Source organism: Brachyhypopomus gauderio, chromosome 1 (genome assembly GCF_052324685.1).
Source record: "Brachyhypopomus gauderio isolate BG-103 chromosome 1, BGAUD_0.2, whole genome shotgun sequence".
NCBI classification, from domain to species: domain Eukaryota; kingdom Metazoa; phylum Chordata; class Actinopteri; order Gymnotiformes; family Hypopomidae; genus Brachyhypopomus; species Brachyhypopomus gauderio.
The window spans coordinates 48,572,168-48,586,569 of NC_135211.1; the positions used below are offsets into that span (position 1 = coordinate 48,572,168).

At 50.0% G+C, this 14,402-nt stretch overlaps 1 protein-coding gene across 8 annotated transcripts in view; it reads right to left on the reverse strand.

Annotated features, from left to right (window-relative positions):
* Positions 1–14,402, reverse strand: part of dnah6 (dynein, axonemal, heavy chain 6) — a 202,994-nt gene that overhangs the window by 109,584 nt on the left and 79,008 nt on the right. For all 8 annotated transcript variants that reach the window (XR_013133269.1, XR_013133258.1, XR_013133257.1 and 5 more), the window contains exons 18-23: positions 8,163–8,306; positions 7,867–8,022; positions 7,673–7,723; positions 7,345–7,437; positions 7,038–7,157; positions 6,545–6,725 (exon numbers count right to left, since the gene is read on the reverse strand). Coding sequence is in view for 4 of the 8 variants with exons in the window: in XM_077017625.1 (XP_076873740.1) it covers positions 6,545–6,725; positions 7,038–7,157; positions 7,345–7,437; positions 7,673–7,723; positions 7,867–8,022; positions 8,163–8,306 (745 nt within the window). In the remaining 4 variants the exon portion in view is untranslated. The remainder of the gene's footprint in view (positions 1–6,544; positions 6,726–7,037; positions 7,158–7,344; positions 7,438–7,672; positions 7,724–7,866; positions 8,023–8,162; positions 8,307–14,402) is intronic.

The window sequence follows — 14,402 nt, forward strand, 5'->3', positions numbered from 1 at the left end:
CTCTACACCTCTACAGTTCTCCTCCAGTCCCTCTACACCTCTACAGTTCTCCTCCAGTCCCGCTACACCTCTACAATTCTCCTCCAGTCCCGCTACACCTCTACAGTTCTCCTCCAGTCCCTCCACACCTGTACAGTTCTCCTCCAGTCCCGCTACACCTGTACAGTTCTCCTCCAGTCCCGCTACACCTCTACAGTTCTCCTCCAGTCCCGCTACACCTCTACAGTTCTCCTCCAGTCCCTCCACACCTGTACAGTTCTCCTCCAGTCCCTCCACACCTGTACAGTTCTCCTCCAGTCCCTCCACACCTGTACAGTTCTCCTCCAGTCCCTCTACACCTCTACAGTTCTCCTCCAGTCCCGCTACACCTCTACAGTTCTCCTCCAGTCCCTCCACACCTGTACAGTTCTCCTCCAGTCCCTCCACACCTGTACAGTTCTCCTCCAGTCCCGCTACACCTCTACAATTCTCCTCCAGTCCCGCTACACCTCTACAATTCTCCTCCAGTCCCTCTACACCTGTACAGTTCTCCTCCAGTCCCTCTACACCTCTACAATTCTCCTCCAGTCCCTCTACACCTCTACAGTTCTCCTCCAGTCCCGCTACACCTCTACAATTCTCCTCCAGTCCCGCTACACCTCTACAATTCTCCTCCAGTCCCTCTACACCTGTACAGTTCTCCTCCAGTCCCTCCACACCTGTACAGTTCTCCTCCAGTCCCTCTACACCTCTACAGTTCTCCTCCAGTCCCGCTACACCTGTACAGTTCTCCTCCAGTCCCGCTACACCTCTACAATTCTCCTCCAGTCCCGCTACACCTCTACAGTTCTCCTCCAGTCCCTCCACACCTGTACAGTTCTCCTCCAGTCCCGCTACACCTGTACAGTTCTCCTCCAGTCCCGCTACACCTCTACAGTTCTCCTCCAGTCCCGCTACACCTGTACAGTTCTCCTCCAGTCCCTCCACACCTGTACAGTTCTCCTCCAGTCCCTCTACACCTCTACAGTTCTCCTCCAGTCCCTCTACACCTCTACAGTTCTCCTCCAGTCCCGCTACACCTGTACAGTTCTCCTCCAGTCCCGCTACACCTCTACAATTCTCCTCCAGTCCCGCTACACCTCTACAGTTCTCCTCCAGTCCCTCCACACCTGTACAGTTCTCCTCCAGTCCCGCTACACCTGTACAGTTCTCCTCCAGTCCCGCTACACCTCTACAATTCTCCTCTAGTCCCGCTACACCTCTACAGTTCTCCTCCAGTCCCTCCACACCTGTACAGTTCTCCTCCAGTCCCTCCACACCTGTACAGTTCTCCTCCAGTCCCGCTACACCTCTACAATTCTCCTCCAGTCCCGCTACACCTCTACAGTTCTCCTCCAGTCCCGCTACACCTCTACAGTTCTCCTCCAGTCCCTCCACACCTGTACAGTTCTCCTCCAGTCCCTCTACACCTCTACAGTTCTCCTCCAGTCCCGCTACACCTCTACAGTTCTCCTCCAGTCCCTCCACACCTGTAGTTCTCCTCCAGTCCCTCCACACCTGTACAGTTCTCCTCCAGTCCCTCTACACCTCTACAATTCTCCTCCAGTCCCTCTACACCTCTACAGTTCTCCTCCAGTCCCTCTACACCTCTACAGTTCTCCTCCAGTCCCGCTACACCTGTACAGTTCTCCTCCAGTCCCGCTACACCTCTACAATTCTCCTCCAGTCCCGCTACACCTCTACAGTTCTCCTCCAGTCCCTCCACACCTGTACAGTTCTCCTCCAGTCCCGCTACACCTGTACAGTTCTCCTCCAGTCCCGCTACACCTCTACAATTCTCCTCTAGTCCCGCTACACCTCTACAGTTCTCCTCCAGTCCCTCCACACCTGTACAGTTCTCCTCCAGTCCCGCTACACCTGTACAGTTCTCCTCCAGTCCCGCTACACCTCTACAATTCTCCTCCAGTCCCGCTACACCTCTACAGTTCTCCTCCAGTCCCTCCACACCTGTACAGTTCTCCTCCAGTCCCTCCACACCTGTACAGTTCTCCTCCAGTCCCTCTACACCTCTACAGTTCTCCTCCAGTCCCGCTACACCTCTACAGTTCTCCTCCAGTCCCTCCACACCTGTACAGTTCTCCTCCAGTCCCTCCACACCTGTACAGTTCTCCTCCAGTCCCTCTACACCTCTACAATTCTCCTCCAGTCCCTCTACACCTCTACAGTTCTCCTCCAGTCCCGCTACACCTCTACAATTCTCCTCCAGTCCCGCTACACCTCTACAATTCTCCTCCAGTCCCTCTACACCTCTACAGTTCTCCTCCAGTCCCGCTACACCTCTACAATTCTCCTCCAGTCCCGCTACACCTCTACAGTTCTCCTCCAGTCCCTCCACACCTGTACAGTTCTCCTCCAGTCCCGCTACACCTGTACAGTTCTCCTCCAGTCCCGCTACACCTCTACAGTTCTCCTCCAGTCCCGCTACACCTCTACAGTTCTCCTCCAGTCCCTCCACACCTGTACAGTTCTCCTCCAGTCCCTCCACACCTGTACAGTTCTCCTCCAGTCCCTCCACACCTGTACAGTTCTCCTCCAGTCCCTCTACACCTCTACAGTTCTCCTCCAGTCCCGCTACACCTCTACAGTTCTCCTCCAGTCCCTCTACACCTCTACAGTTCTCCTCCAGTCCCTCTACACCTCTACAGTTCTCCTCCAGTCCCTCTACACCTGTACAGTTCTCCTCCAGTCCCTCTACACCTCTACAGTTCTCCTCCAGTCCCTCTACACCTCTACAGTTCTCCTCCAGTCCCGCTACACCTCTACAATTCTCCTCCAGTCCCGCTACACCTCTACAGTTCTCCTCCAGTCCCTCCACACCTGTACAGTTCTCCTCCAGTCCCGCTACACCTGTACAGTTCTCCTCCAGTCCCGCTACACCTCTACAGTTCTCCTCCAGTCCCGCTACACCTCTACAGTTCTCCTCCAGTCCCTCCACACCTGTACAGTTCTCCTCCAGTCCCTCCACACCTGTACAGTTCTCCTCCAGTCCCTCCACACCTGTACAGTTCTCCTCCAGTCCCTCTACACCTCTACAGTTCTCCTCCAGTCCCGCTACACCTCTACAGTTCTCCTCCAGTCCCTCCACACCTGTACAGTTCTCCTCCAGTCCCTCCACACCTGTACAGTTCTCCTCCAGTCCCGCTACACCTCTACAATTCTCCTCCAGTCCCTCTACACCTGTACAGTTCTCCTCCAGTCCCTCTACACCTCTACAATTCTCCTCCAGTCCCTCTACACCTCTACAGTTCTCCTCCAGTCCCGCTACACCTCTACAATTCTCCTCCAGTCCCGCTACACCTCTACAATTCTCCTCCAGTCCCTCTACACCTGTACAGTTCTCCTCCAGTCCCTCCACACCTGTACAGTTCTCCTCCAGTCCCTCTACACCTCTACAGTTCTCCTCCAGTCCCGCTACACCTGTACAGTTCTCCTCCAGTCCCGCTACACCTCTACAATTCTCCTCCAGTCCCGCTACACCTCTACAGTTCTCCTCCAGTCCCTCCACACCTGTACAGTTCTCCTCCAGTCCCGCTACACCTGTACAGTTCTCCTCCAGTCCCGCTACACCTCTACAGTTCTCCTCCAGTCCCGCTACACCTGTACAGTTCTCCTCCAGTCCCTCCACACCTGTACAGTTCTCCTCCAGTCCCTCTACACCTCTACAGTTCTCCTCCAGTCCCTCTACACCTCTACAGTTCTCCTCCAGTCCCGCTACACCTGTACAGTTCTCCTCCAGTCCCGCTACACCTCTACAATTCTCCTCCAGTCCCGCTACACCTCTACAGTTCTCCTCCAGTCCCTCCACACCTGTACAGTTCTCCTCCAGTCCCGCTACACCTGTACAGTTCTCCTCCAGTCCCGCTACACCTCTACAATTCTCCTCTAGTCCCGCTACACCTCTACAGTTCTCCTCCAGTCCCTCCACACCTGTACAGTTCTCCTCCAGTCCCGCTACACCTGTACAGTTCTCCTCCAGTCCCGCTACACCTCTACAATTCTCCTCCAGTCCCGCTACACCTCTACAGTTCTCCTCCAGTCCCGCTACACCTCTACAGTTCTCCTCCAGTCCCTCCACACCTGTACAGTTCTCCTCCAGTCCCTCTACACCTCTACAGTTCTCCTCCAGTCCCGCTACACCTCTACAGTTCTCCTCCAGTCCCTCCACACCTGTACAGTTCTCCTCCAGTCCCTCCACACCTGTACAGTTCTCCTCCAGTCCCTCTACACCTCTACAATTCTCCTCCAGTCCCTCTACACCTCTACAGTTCTCCTCCAGTCCCGCTACACCTCTACAATTCTCCTCCAGTCCCGCTACACCTCTACAATTCTCCTCCAGTCCCTCTACACCTGTACAGTTTTCCTCCAGTCCCTCTACATCTCTACAGTTCTCCTCCAGTCCCTCTACACCTCTACAGTTCTCCTCCAGTCCCTCTACACCTCTACAGTTCTCCTCCAGTCCCTCTACACCTCTACAGTTCTCCTCCAGTCCCTCTACACCTCTACAGTTCTCCTCCAGTCCCTCTACACCTGTACAGTTCTCCTCCAGTCCCTCTACACCTCTACAGTTCTCCTCCAGTCCCTCTACACCTCTACAGTTCTCCTCCAGTCCCGCTACACCTCTACAATTCTCCTCCAGTCCCGCTACACCTCTACAGTTCTCCTCCAGTCCCTCCACACCTGTACAGTTCTCCTCCAGTCCCGCTACACCTGTACAGTTCTCCTCCAGTCCCGCTACACCTCTACAGTTCTCCTCCAGTCCCGCTACACCTCTACAGTTCTCCTCCAGTCCCTCCACACCTGTACAGTTCTCCTCCAGTCCCTCCACACCTGTACAGTTCTCCTCCAGTCCCTCCACACCTGTACAGTTCTCCTCCAGTCCCTCTACACCTCTACAGTTCTCCTCCAGTCCCGCTACACCTCTACAGTTCTCCTCCAGTCCCTCCACACCTGTACAGTTCTCCTCCAGTCCCTCTACACCTCTACAGTTCTCCTCCAGTCCCGCTACACCTCTACAATTCTCCTCCAGTCCCGCTACACCTCTACAGTTCTCCTCCAGTCCCTCCACACCTGTACAGTTCTCCTCCAGTCCCGCTACACCTGTACAGTTCTCCTCCAGTCCCGCTACACCTCTACAGTTCTCCTCCAGTCCCGCTACACCTGTACAGTTCTCCTCCAGTCCCGCTACACCTCTACAGTTCTCCTCCAGTCCCTCCACACCTGTACAGTTCTCCTCCAGTCCCTCTACACCTCTACAGTTCTCCTCCAGTCCCTCCACACCTCTACAGTTCTCCTCCAGTCCCTCTACACCTCTACAGTTCTCCTCCAGTCCCTCTACACCTCTACAGTTCTCCTCCAGTCCCTCCACACCTGTACAGTTCTCCTCCAGTCCCTCTACACCTCTACAGTTCTCCTCCAGTCCCTCCACACCTCTACAGTTCTCCTCCAGTCCCTCTACACCTCTACAGTTCTCCTCCAGTCCCTCTACACCTCTACAGTTCTCCTCCAGTCCCTCCACACCTGTAGTTCTCCTCCAGTCCCTCCACACCTCTACAGTTCTCCTCCAGTCCCTCTACAGTTCTGTTTTTTTCATGTTTTTCCTCGTGTTTTTTCTCTAGTTTTGTCTATTGCTCAGGAGTGTGTGTGTGTGTGTGTGTGTGTTATCACTCCTCATTTTTGCACCTTAAGCATTTTTTATTAACTGGCACTTGGGTCCTCCCTTCTCTGTTTCTTACGCGGTGTGTACATCTCTGTACTCATCACGTTACAGTGTCGATCGTTGACTGTGGGTTGCGTGTGTAAAACCCTAGACGTCAGATTGGCTACCAAGTATGTCAATCAAAATACAACTGTCAGTGCAGATGGACGATAGCCTGTCATTCATCCACTACTTTTTAATGTCATGCGATCTACCCACACTTCCTTCGCATGGGCACCCCTGCTCCACACCTCTAGAGTTCTCCTAGTCCCTCTACACCTCTACAGTTCTCCTAGTCCCTCCACACCTCTACAGTTCTCCTCCAGTCCCTCCACACCTCTACAGTTCTCCTCCAGTTCCTCTACACCTCTACAGTTCTCCTCCAGTCCCACTACAGTTCTCCTCCAGTCCCTCTACACCTCTACAGTTCTCCTCCAGTCCCTCCACACCTCTACAGTTCTCCTCCAGTCCCTCTACACCTCTACAATTCTCCTCCAGTCCCTCTACACCTCTATAATTCTCCTCCAGTCCCTCTACAGTTCTCCTCCAGTCGTGGGAGAGTCCCACACCTGACACAGTGTGAGGGCTTTACATGCAGCAAGGACCATTTAGGCTCAGCGTGAAGTCCTGCAGAGGATCTTTACCTCCCGGATCTTAACTGCTGGTACCTAGCAAACCCTGCTAATCCCGCTTTGGTGACAGATGGATCAGAACCTTTAATAGGCGCACGGCAGTCTTTTTTTTTTTACACTGTTTTTACACTCGTGCCTGTGGGCTGGCCAGAGTTGCCGTGGCGACGTTGGGGGTCACCTGGCTGCGTGGAGGCACGCAGGGCGTTGGGCATGTGGTTGACCTTCCTCATTATCTGCTTCCAGGACTTGTCCACCTGCAGGAACATCTTGGCCTCAGCAGGCAGCTGCCTCTGGATGTCGGGGGCGCTGAAGATGCTCTCCAAGTACAGCCAGTTCCTCTGACATGTCAGCCACTCGTCCTGCAGGAGGGGTGGGACAGAGAGGGAGGGAGAGAGAGAGAGAGAATTAGGAAAGAGTAGGAGAGTGTGACAAAAGAGTTTTTAAAAGAGTGAAAGCGACCTTAGTTTTAAAAGAGTGAAAGCGACCTTAGCGACACCTAATACCTGGAAACAGAACTTAAAGAACTTCATCTGTTTAAGAACTTCTTAAAGGACATGTGAGGGCACATTTCTTTAACATTTCTATCAGATAATCACCACTGCACTCAAGACGTACTGCACAGAACAGAGAATAAGAGTTTGATCAGTGACGGTGGCTCTGGGTTTGATTACCAGGGTCTGGCTGAACAAGGCTAACTGCTTCTGCAACTCCTCTACTCTGGGCTTGATTGGGCCAACATAACGTGAAGATGCAACCGTGGCCATGTTAATGGTGCTGTCATCCAGCAGCACCTAAAGATACACACACACACACACGCACGCACGCACACACACACGCACACACACACACACACACACACACACAAATATAAGCATATATACATGCATATATATATTTCTTATTTGCAATGTTATACACACATACACAAACAGTAAAAATCAAAACATCTAAGCTGTCTTTAAAGCAGAACTTTCTCACCTGGATATCGTCTGTCCCACCAAGAATGAAGACGTCTTTGGAGTCACGATGTGACAGCACCACAAACTCAGTGGTCTTCCACGAGTCCTCCACCTAGAAAGAGTTCCACAAATACGCTTGAATCAAATGTGTTTAGATCACACACAGTAGAGGACAGACAGACACACGCACGCATGCACGCACACACACACACGAGTCCTCCACCCAGAAAGAGTTCCACAAATGTGCTCGAATCAAATGTGTTTAGATCACTCACAATAGAGGACAGTCAGACAGTCAGACAGACACACACACACACACACACACACACACACGTTCACCCACAGACCTTTTTCAGAACCGTCTCCAGGGCGACCTCTCCTGACGCCTGTCCTGACACCTGGGTAAGAGCCATAAAGGTCAATCATCCCTCTGTCTGCCATCCACCCAGTCACACTGGCTCCGCCCAGGCCCCAACGATTCCAGTGGACCACACCTCCAGGACAGGAGGCTCCACCCCTTCCCCCTCCTCCTCTCACTGACCTCCTGGATCTCTGTGCTGTAGCTGAAGACGTTGAGCTCCTGCAGGGTGGAGAGACTCAGAGGTTCCTTCTGCAGCTTCGCCCCCACCACGCCCTCCAGCGTCTCCCAGTGACGCGCTTTCAGACAGGGGTTACGCAGGTCCATGATCACGGGCAGCTGCACACACACACACACACACACACACAAGCTCCAGGAATCATCACACGGTCACAATTCCTCAAGCAAGGAACCATCAAGCAAGGCCTTGACCGGTAACAGGTCTCTGCCAATCCGGAGGAACGGGGAGCGCCGCCCACCTTCTCCCTCATGGAGTCGACGGCGGCCTTGAGGTGGGACACGGCGCTGCTGGGTGGGAGGCCCTTCTCCAGCTGGCTCACACACTTGCTGAACTTGTTCACCTGGGCGCTCAACACCTCCGGCTCCAGCTCCTCAAACCCCATCTGCAAACATCCACAGCCGTCATATCAACAAGCAGTCAGACCGCAACATGGCCGCCAAAGCCCGTCCCACTGTGGCTTCTGTTATTTTGCTCGGACACCACGACTCCTTTGTGATTGGTCTAGTGATGGGCAAATGATACCGAGGCTTCGGAGTTTGCGTCACACTTTTTGAACTGAAATAAGCCGAAGCAATGCTTCGGAGCTTGTATCGAAACACTAGTGTAGGTACCATGCTAAACCAGCAGGTGGCAGTACCACTGGCAACACATGGAACAAGCTTGCTTTGACGGAAGTAAGGGTGTGTCTACAGTTCAGGTGTTTAAATACCCTGAACAGCCATCCATCTCTCTCTCTCTGGTTTGACCGACACATAGGTTAGACCTATTAAAGAGAGGCTCCGTAATATCTCCCTCTCTCTGGTTTGACCGACACATAGGTTAGACCTATTAAAGAGAGGCTCCGTAATATCTCCCTCTCTCTCTGGTTTGACTGACACCGAGGTTAGACCTATTAAAGAGAGGCTCCGCCACTCCTCTCTCTCCGGTTTTTCTTTGAGAACACGCGAACTTTGCAACGACTAACGGCAAACAGCTGAAAGTCGTATTACTTAATTAACGAGCCCGAGTTATGGTGCAATCTAACCAGCAACCGATCAACGTTACCGCGACAACAGATTCACCGAACGACTTCAATCAAGCTTGCTAACGCGGCCACACGGACTGAAACAAAGGCGATCAACTCCCTGTTGTTAAACCGTGAACGAGACTCGCGTTCCTGGACGATTCCCCAGCACACCTGGACGACGTCGTTTAATCAACGAGGAGCCTGCGGTGGAAATTCCCTCCTAATTCCAGGAGAATTCAGGGAGGACGACACTACCCCAAATCCTCAACACGTGAGACTCTTAACGCTGGGCATAGTTTATAAAAGGGCAAAGTTATTTGAACTGTAGAGTTAACCAAGCTTTCTGTTAATACATTCTGAATGTGTTTAACTTTATTTTCATAATCTTCATCAAGATTTGTACATACAAAGTTCTCTTTGCTGTGCATGCCACCATCTTTTATTTATCTGATTAATGGACAACTTGTAGTCTTCCCCATTCTCAGACACATCACATTAATTTTTAGTTATTAAGCCAGCTCCATTACTCTTTGTTCTGACCACGTTGGAATAAACCAGTTGAGCTAATTAACACAGTCGCGCTGCTCTACTGTTTAAAGTCGGCGCCATTTTAGTTGCTTTGTTCTCTATAGGAGAACTGAAACTACAACTCCCGCCTCCTCACACGCGCACAAGCGCGTGCACACATTACTCTCCTCCCCTTTTTACACACACACACACACACACACACACACACTAGATACCCAGTCTTCACTGTAAATGTACTGATCCTTGTTGATGCCGTTTGTTTTAGAATAGTTAGTTTTAAATAAATGTATCATTTATTTTCACCAAATTGTCTGTGTTGATGTCATTCAAAAGTGGTTGTTGCCAAAACCTCCAAAGAATTCATAGTTAAATCCTTCAGATACCAAACCATTAATTACCCCTAGTTAATAACTAAATGTTATGGTTCTGGTATAATTAGAATATGAGACTGATTCTAAATTAATGAGACTGATTAATAATTAAGGTAAAACAAATTATATCTACTTTAAAGGATTAGTAGGTGAAACCCCTACATAATTGGTGCCCCTGCGTGAGGGAGATTTCTGGCTCAACCATATTTGTTTGATATCAACCATATTTTTCACATCACAGGCTTTCAAGCCATTAGAATAGGACCATCTCCAAATTTGCCAGAAGAGGGCGCCAGAGCGCTTCCCAAGTCTTCCTATAGAGGAAAGCTAGTACTTGGTAACTACAGTTTGGTGATAGTGTTCTAATTTGATTACCATTTGGTTACTATTCACATTCATTGAGCAATCAACTGAAGATCAGTATATTTATTTTACTCATTTAATTTCTGATTACTTCAATAGTAATTCAGTTGCTTTAATTTGTGTGGCATCCCACTGATTTCCCCTGTACTGCACAAGTATTAGGATAATTATTTAGCACAGTTATCAGAATTCACTGTCTTTGTATAACTTCACTGTTGCAGTCTTTGGTCCAGTGTGCTAGTGTTTAGTTTCAGAGACCATAATCACCTTTGGCACAATTCTTTTTACCCCAGTTTCAATTTGGCTTGTCCACCTAGGTAATTACCCTTTTTACCTGCCCAGACACAAGGTCCTGGCACAATAGCTAAGCCAGATTGTACTGAAGCTGACTTGATTTTGTCCCTTTTTTTGAGCTAGTCTATAAGTACATTTAGACTAACCATGGCTTTTCTAAAACAGAATACTTGTCAATCTTTGCTTCAGCTCCTTCAGATGCTTGAACCAGGTAGGAAGGATGTTGACAAACCTCTAAAGGACTACTTTGAGGAGACCCCTACCGTTCCAGATGTAGTTTTTAAAATGTTCCTTCTATGTCAGCAGCAGGCTCGCTTAGAAGTAGAGGCACTACGCAAGGAAAATAGACTCCTCAAACAGGATACTGCTAAGCTCAGTTCTGAGGTTGAGAGCCTTCGCCACAACCTCCAACTGACCACTCATGCGCTGAATGACGTGCTCACCGTAAGTGAACGTCACACGGGCTTAACAGAAACTGCCCGCCTCCAAAGGGAGAGTGAGCTTGCTCGTGCGAGAGCGCAAGATTTCCTTGCAACTAGATCTGGCACCTCTAGACCTTCTTTATTAGTTACAGTAGAAAGCCCATATAGTCAGCACTCCACAGGTGATGATGCACCTGTCATACATCCTAAGGCCCCGGCTCCAGTCCCCATGAGTCTTAGATTAGATGCAACTAGTTCTTCCTCAGAGTATCCATATGATACTACTGACGGTTCAGCTTCTGAAGCTCAAAGTGAAGCCTCTGTGGAGAATCACCCTCCTAGAGCAGATGCCCTGTCTGCATCCTCTTGCTACGAGTCAGCAGAGCCCTCTTACTCGTCCCTAGCTTCTGCCCCCTTACTCTTGAGTAACAAAAAGAGTAAAACTAATCCTGCTATGTTTTTTGACCCTCCTTATTCTCTGCATGATGTCCAGACCAGGGACATCCCGTCAGGTACAGCAGCTAGGAAGCCTTACTTAAAAGCTGAGCATCATTCCACTGACCCACGCACAGGCTGGCACAGTGACGTACATGTTCCAGCTTCTTCCTCAAGGAGAAATGCAGGTATTTCTCAACTTGAGATGTGCAAAGGCTCACTGTTGCCCCCTATGGACAGAGACCAGGAAGGTAGAAAGCATGCTGGTGACCATTATCCTCCGCATGATGTCCAGACCAGGGACATCTCATTAGGTACCACAGTTAAGAAGCCTTGCATGAATGCTGAGCATCATTCCACTGACCCACGCACAGGCTGGCACAGTGACGTACATGCTCCAGCTATTTCCTCAAGAGGAAATGCAGAAATTTCCCAACTTGAGATGCACAAAGGCTCACTGTTGCCCCCTATAGACACAGAGCAGGATGGCAGGAGGCATGCTGATGTACACCACTGGCAGAACGTACAGACAAGGGACGTCTCACCAGGTAGAGCAGATAACAGGCCTTACTTAAACGCTGAGCATCATTCCACTGACCCACGCACAGGCTGGCACAGTGACGTACATGCTACAGCTTTTTCCTCAAGGAGAAATACAGATATTTCTCAACTTGAGATGCATAAAGGCTCAATACTGCCACCTAGGCACAGAGAGACAGGAGGCAGTAGGCATCCTATTGACCAAGAGTTACACCACTTGGATAGTGAAGGTCCACCTTCCTATTCTAATAGACATGTCCTTGAACATTTCCCTCGGTTAAAGTTACTAGATTCACTAGCCAAGGACATGGAGCCATTCGACCCAGCAAGGTCAAACTACCATGTTGAAGACTACCTCCAAGAAATTGAGTGTAGCCTCTCGGACTTGCCCTATGCAACAGAACGAGAGAAAGTGAAGCTAATTTGGAAAACCACCTCTAGATCAGTTCACACGTTCATAGAGTCACAGCCGTTTTCCATTAGGGACAGTTACACTCAGCTTTGTAAAGCCCTCACTGAGGAGTATTCCTCTTTCTTTGACGAAGCTTCAGCATTCATGTCGGCCATTAAAATTAAGCACAAGCGTTCAGAGCATCCCAGAGATTACTTTAATCGCTTGAAACAAACTTTTTTCCAGGGAAGAAATGGACCCGGTCTCACAGAAGACCGAACCTTCAAATCCCTATTTTTGCACAATCTCCACCCTTGTGTGAGAACCCATGTCACACTTTTAGCACGCCAAGGTGACCTGTCGATGCGTGAGATCAGAAAGACCACGCAGACAGTTTGGGAGACTGTTGTGCAGCCCAGTCTGCCTGAAGGAGACTCCAAAGAGCTCCAAGATCCTCCCTATGCTTTCCCTGTAAATTCAGACACTGTTCTTTCTGCAGGCCCCTCTCACTACTCTCGCCACAGGGACAGAGCCAAGAGGTGGAAAGAGAGGCAGAACCAGTGGAAGGGGGGACAGCCATAGATAAAGATCAGTTAGTGGACCTCCAGCCTGAGCCAGGGGGGAGGTAGAACTGACTTTATATGAAGTTACATGTAAACTTTCAGCCTGTAAACATGTAGCTATGTTTCCAGATCTCTAACCCTTTAAAGGGAGATGTTCCTGGCATCATCTCCGCTCACAGTTCTGCATTCTCAATGCAATAGGTTCTTTACTAAGGGGGGTGTACCCGGCGTTACCTCCTAACTTCTACATTTTACCCCTCACACAGATCTTATTCTCTCCTCTACCAGTATAGCAAGTGTGAGATACTTAAATACTTGTCTATCATGGGATAGGATGAGGCATTACACCTCAGTTAAACCCCCATTTACATTTTACTAGATCTCACAAGAAGCCACACTCTAACTGGACATTAACCCAAATGTTTTAGTCCAGCAAGATCTTTCCTTTAAAGCATTGTTAGGTTTGTTCCAGCCAACAGACTAACACCAACATGTGCTAACTCCACACCTTTCTCCATGCCTGATGTATTTCCTCTTTTCCATCAAAGGCATTTAATCCTGCATGTGACCTTGTTTTCTTGTTGTAAAGCCAAGAGAAATCTAAGCCATGCATTAGTATCCTTTCATTGTTTTTCTTGATTTGGTTAACCTTAGTTACTGTTCAAGAACTGCCCAGTAGTGAACTTGTTGCCCAGATGTGTCTCTACAGCGTCTCCCAGCCATCTCATGGATGCTACAGGGAACATGGACTGCATGGATAACCTTTTGTGCTCTTCAGGACTATGACATCAGCCCCAGTCTGAAGACCAAGGGGGGAATGTAGGTACCATGCTAAACCAGCAGGTGGCAGTACCACTGGCAACACATGGAACAAGCTTGCTTTGACGGAAGTAAGGGTGTGTCTACAGTTCAGGTGTTTAAATACCCTGAACAGCCATCCATCTCTCTCTCTCTGGTTTGACCGACACATAGGTTAGACCTATTAAAGAGAGGCTCCGTAATATCTCCCTCTCTCTCTGGTTTGACCGACACATAGGTTAGACCTATTAAAGAGAGGCTCCGTAATATCTCTCTCTCTCTGGTTTGACCGACACATAGGTTAGACCTATTAAAGAGAGGCTCCGCCACTCCTCTCTCTCTCTGGTTTGACCGACACATAGGTTAGACCTATTAAAGAGAGGCTCCGCCACTCCTCTCTCTCCGGTTTTTCTTTGAGAACACGCGAACTTTGCAACGACTAACGGCAAACAGCTGAAAGTCGTATTACTTAATTAACGAGCCCGAGTTATGGTGCAATCTAACCAGCAACCGATCAACGTTACCGCGACAACAGATTCACCGAACGACTTCAATCAAGCTTGCTAACGCGGCCACACGGACTGAAACAAAGGCGATCAACTCCCTGTTGTTAAACCGTGAACGAGACTCGCGTTCCTGGACGATTCCCCAGCACACCTGGACGACGTCGTTTAATCAACGAGGAGCCTGCGGTGGAAATTCCCTCCTAATTCCAGGAGAATTCAGGGAGGACGACACTACCCCAAATCCTCAACACGTGAGACTCT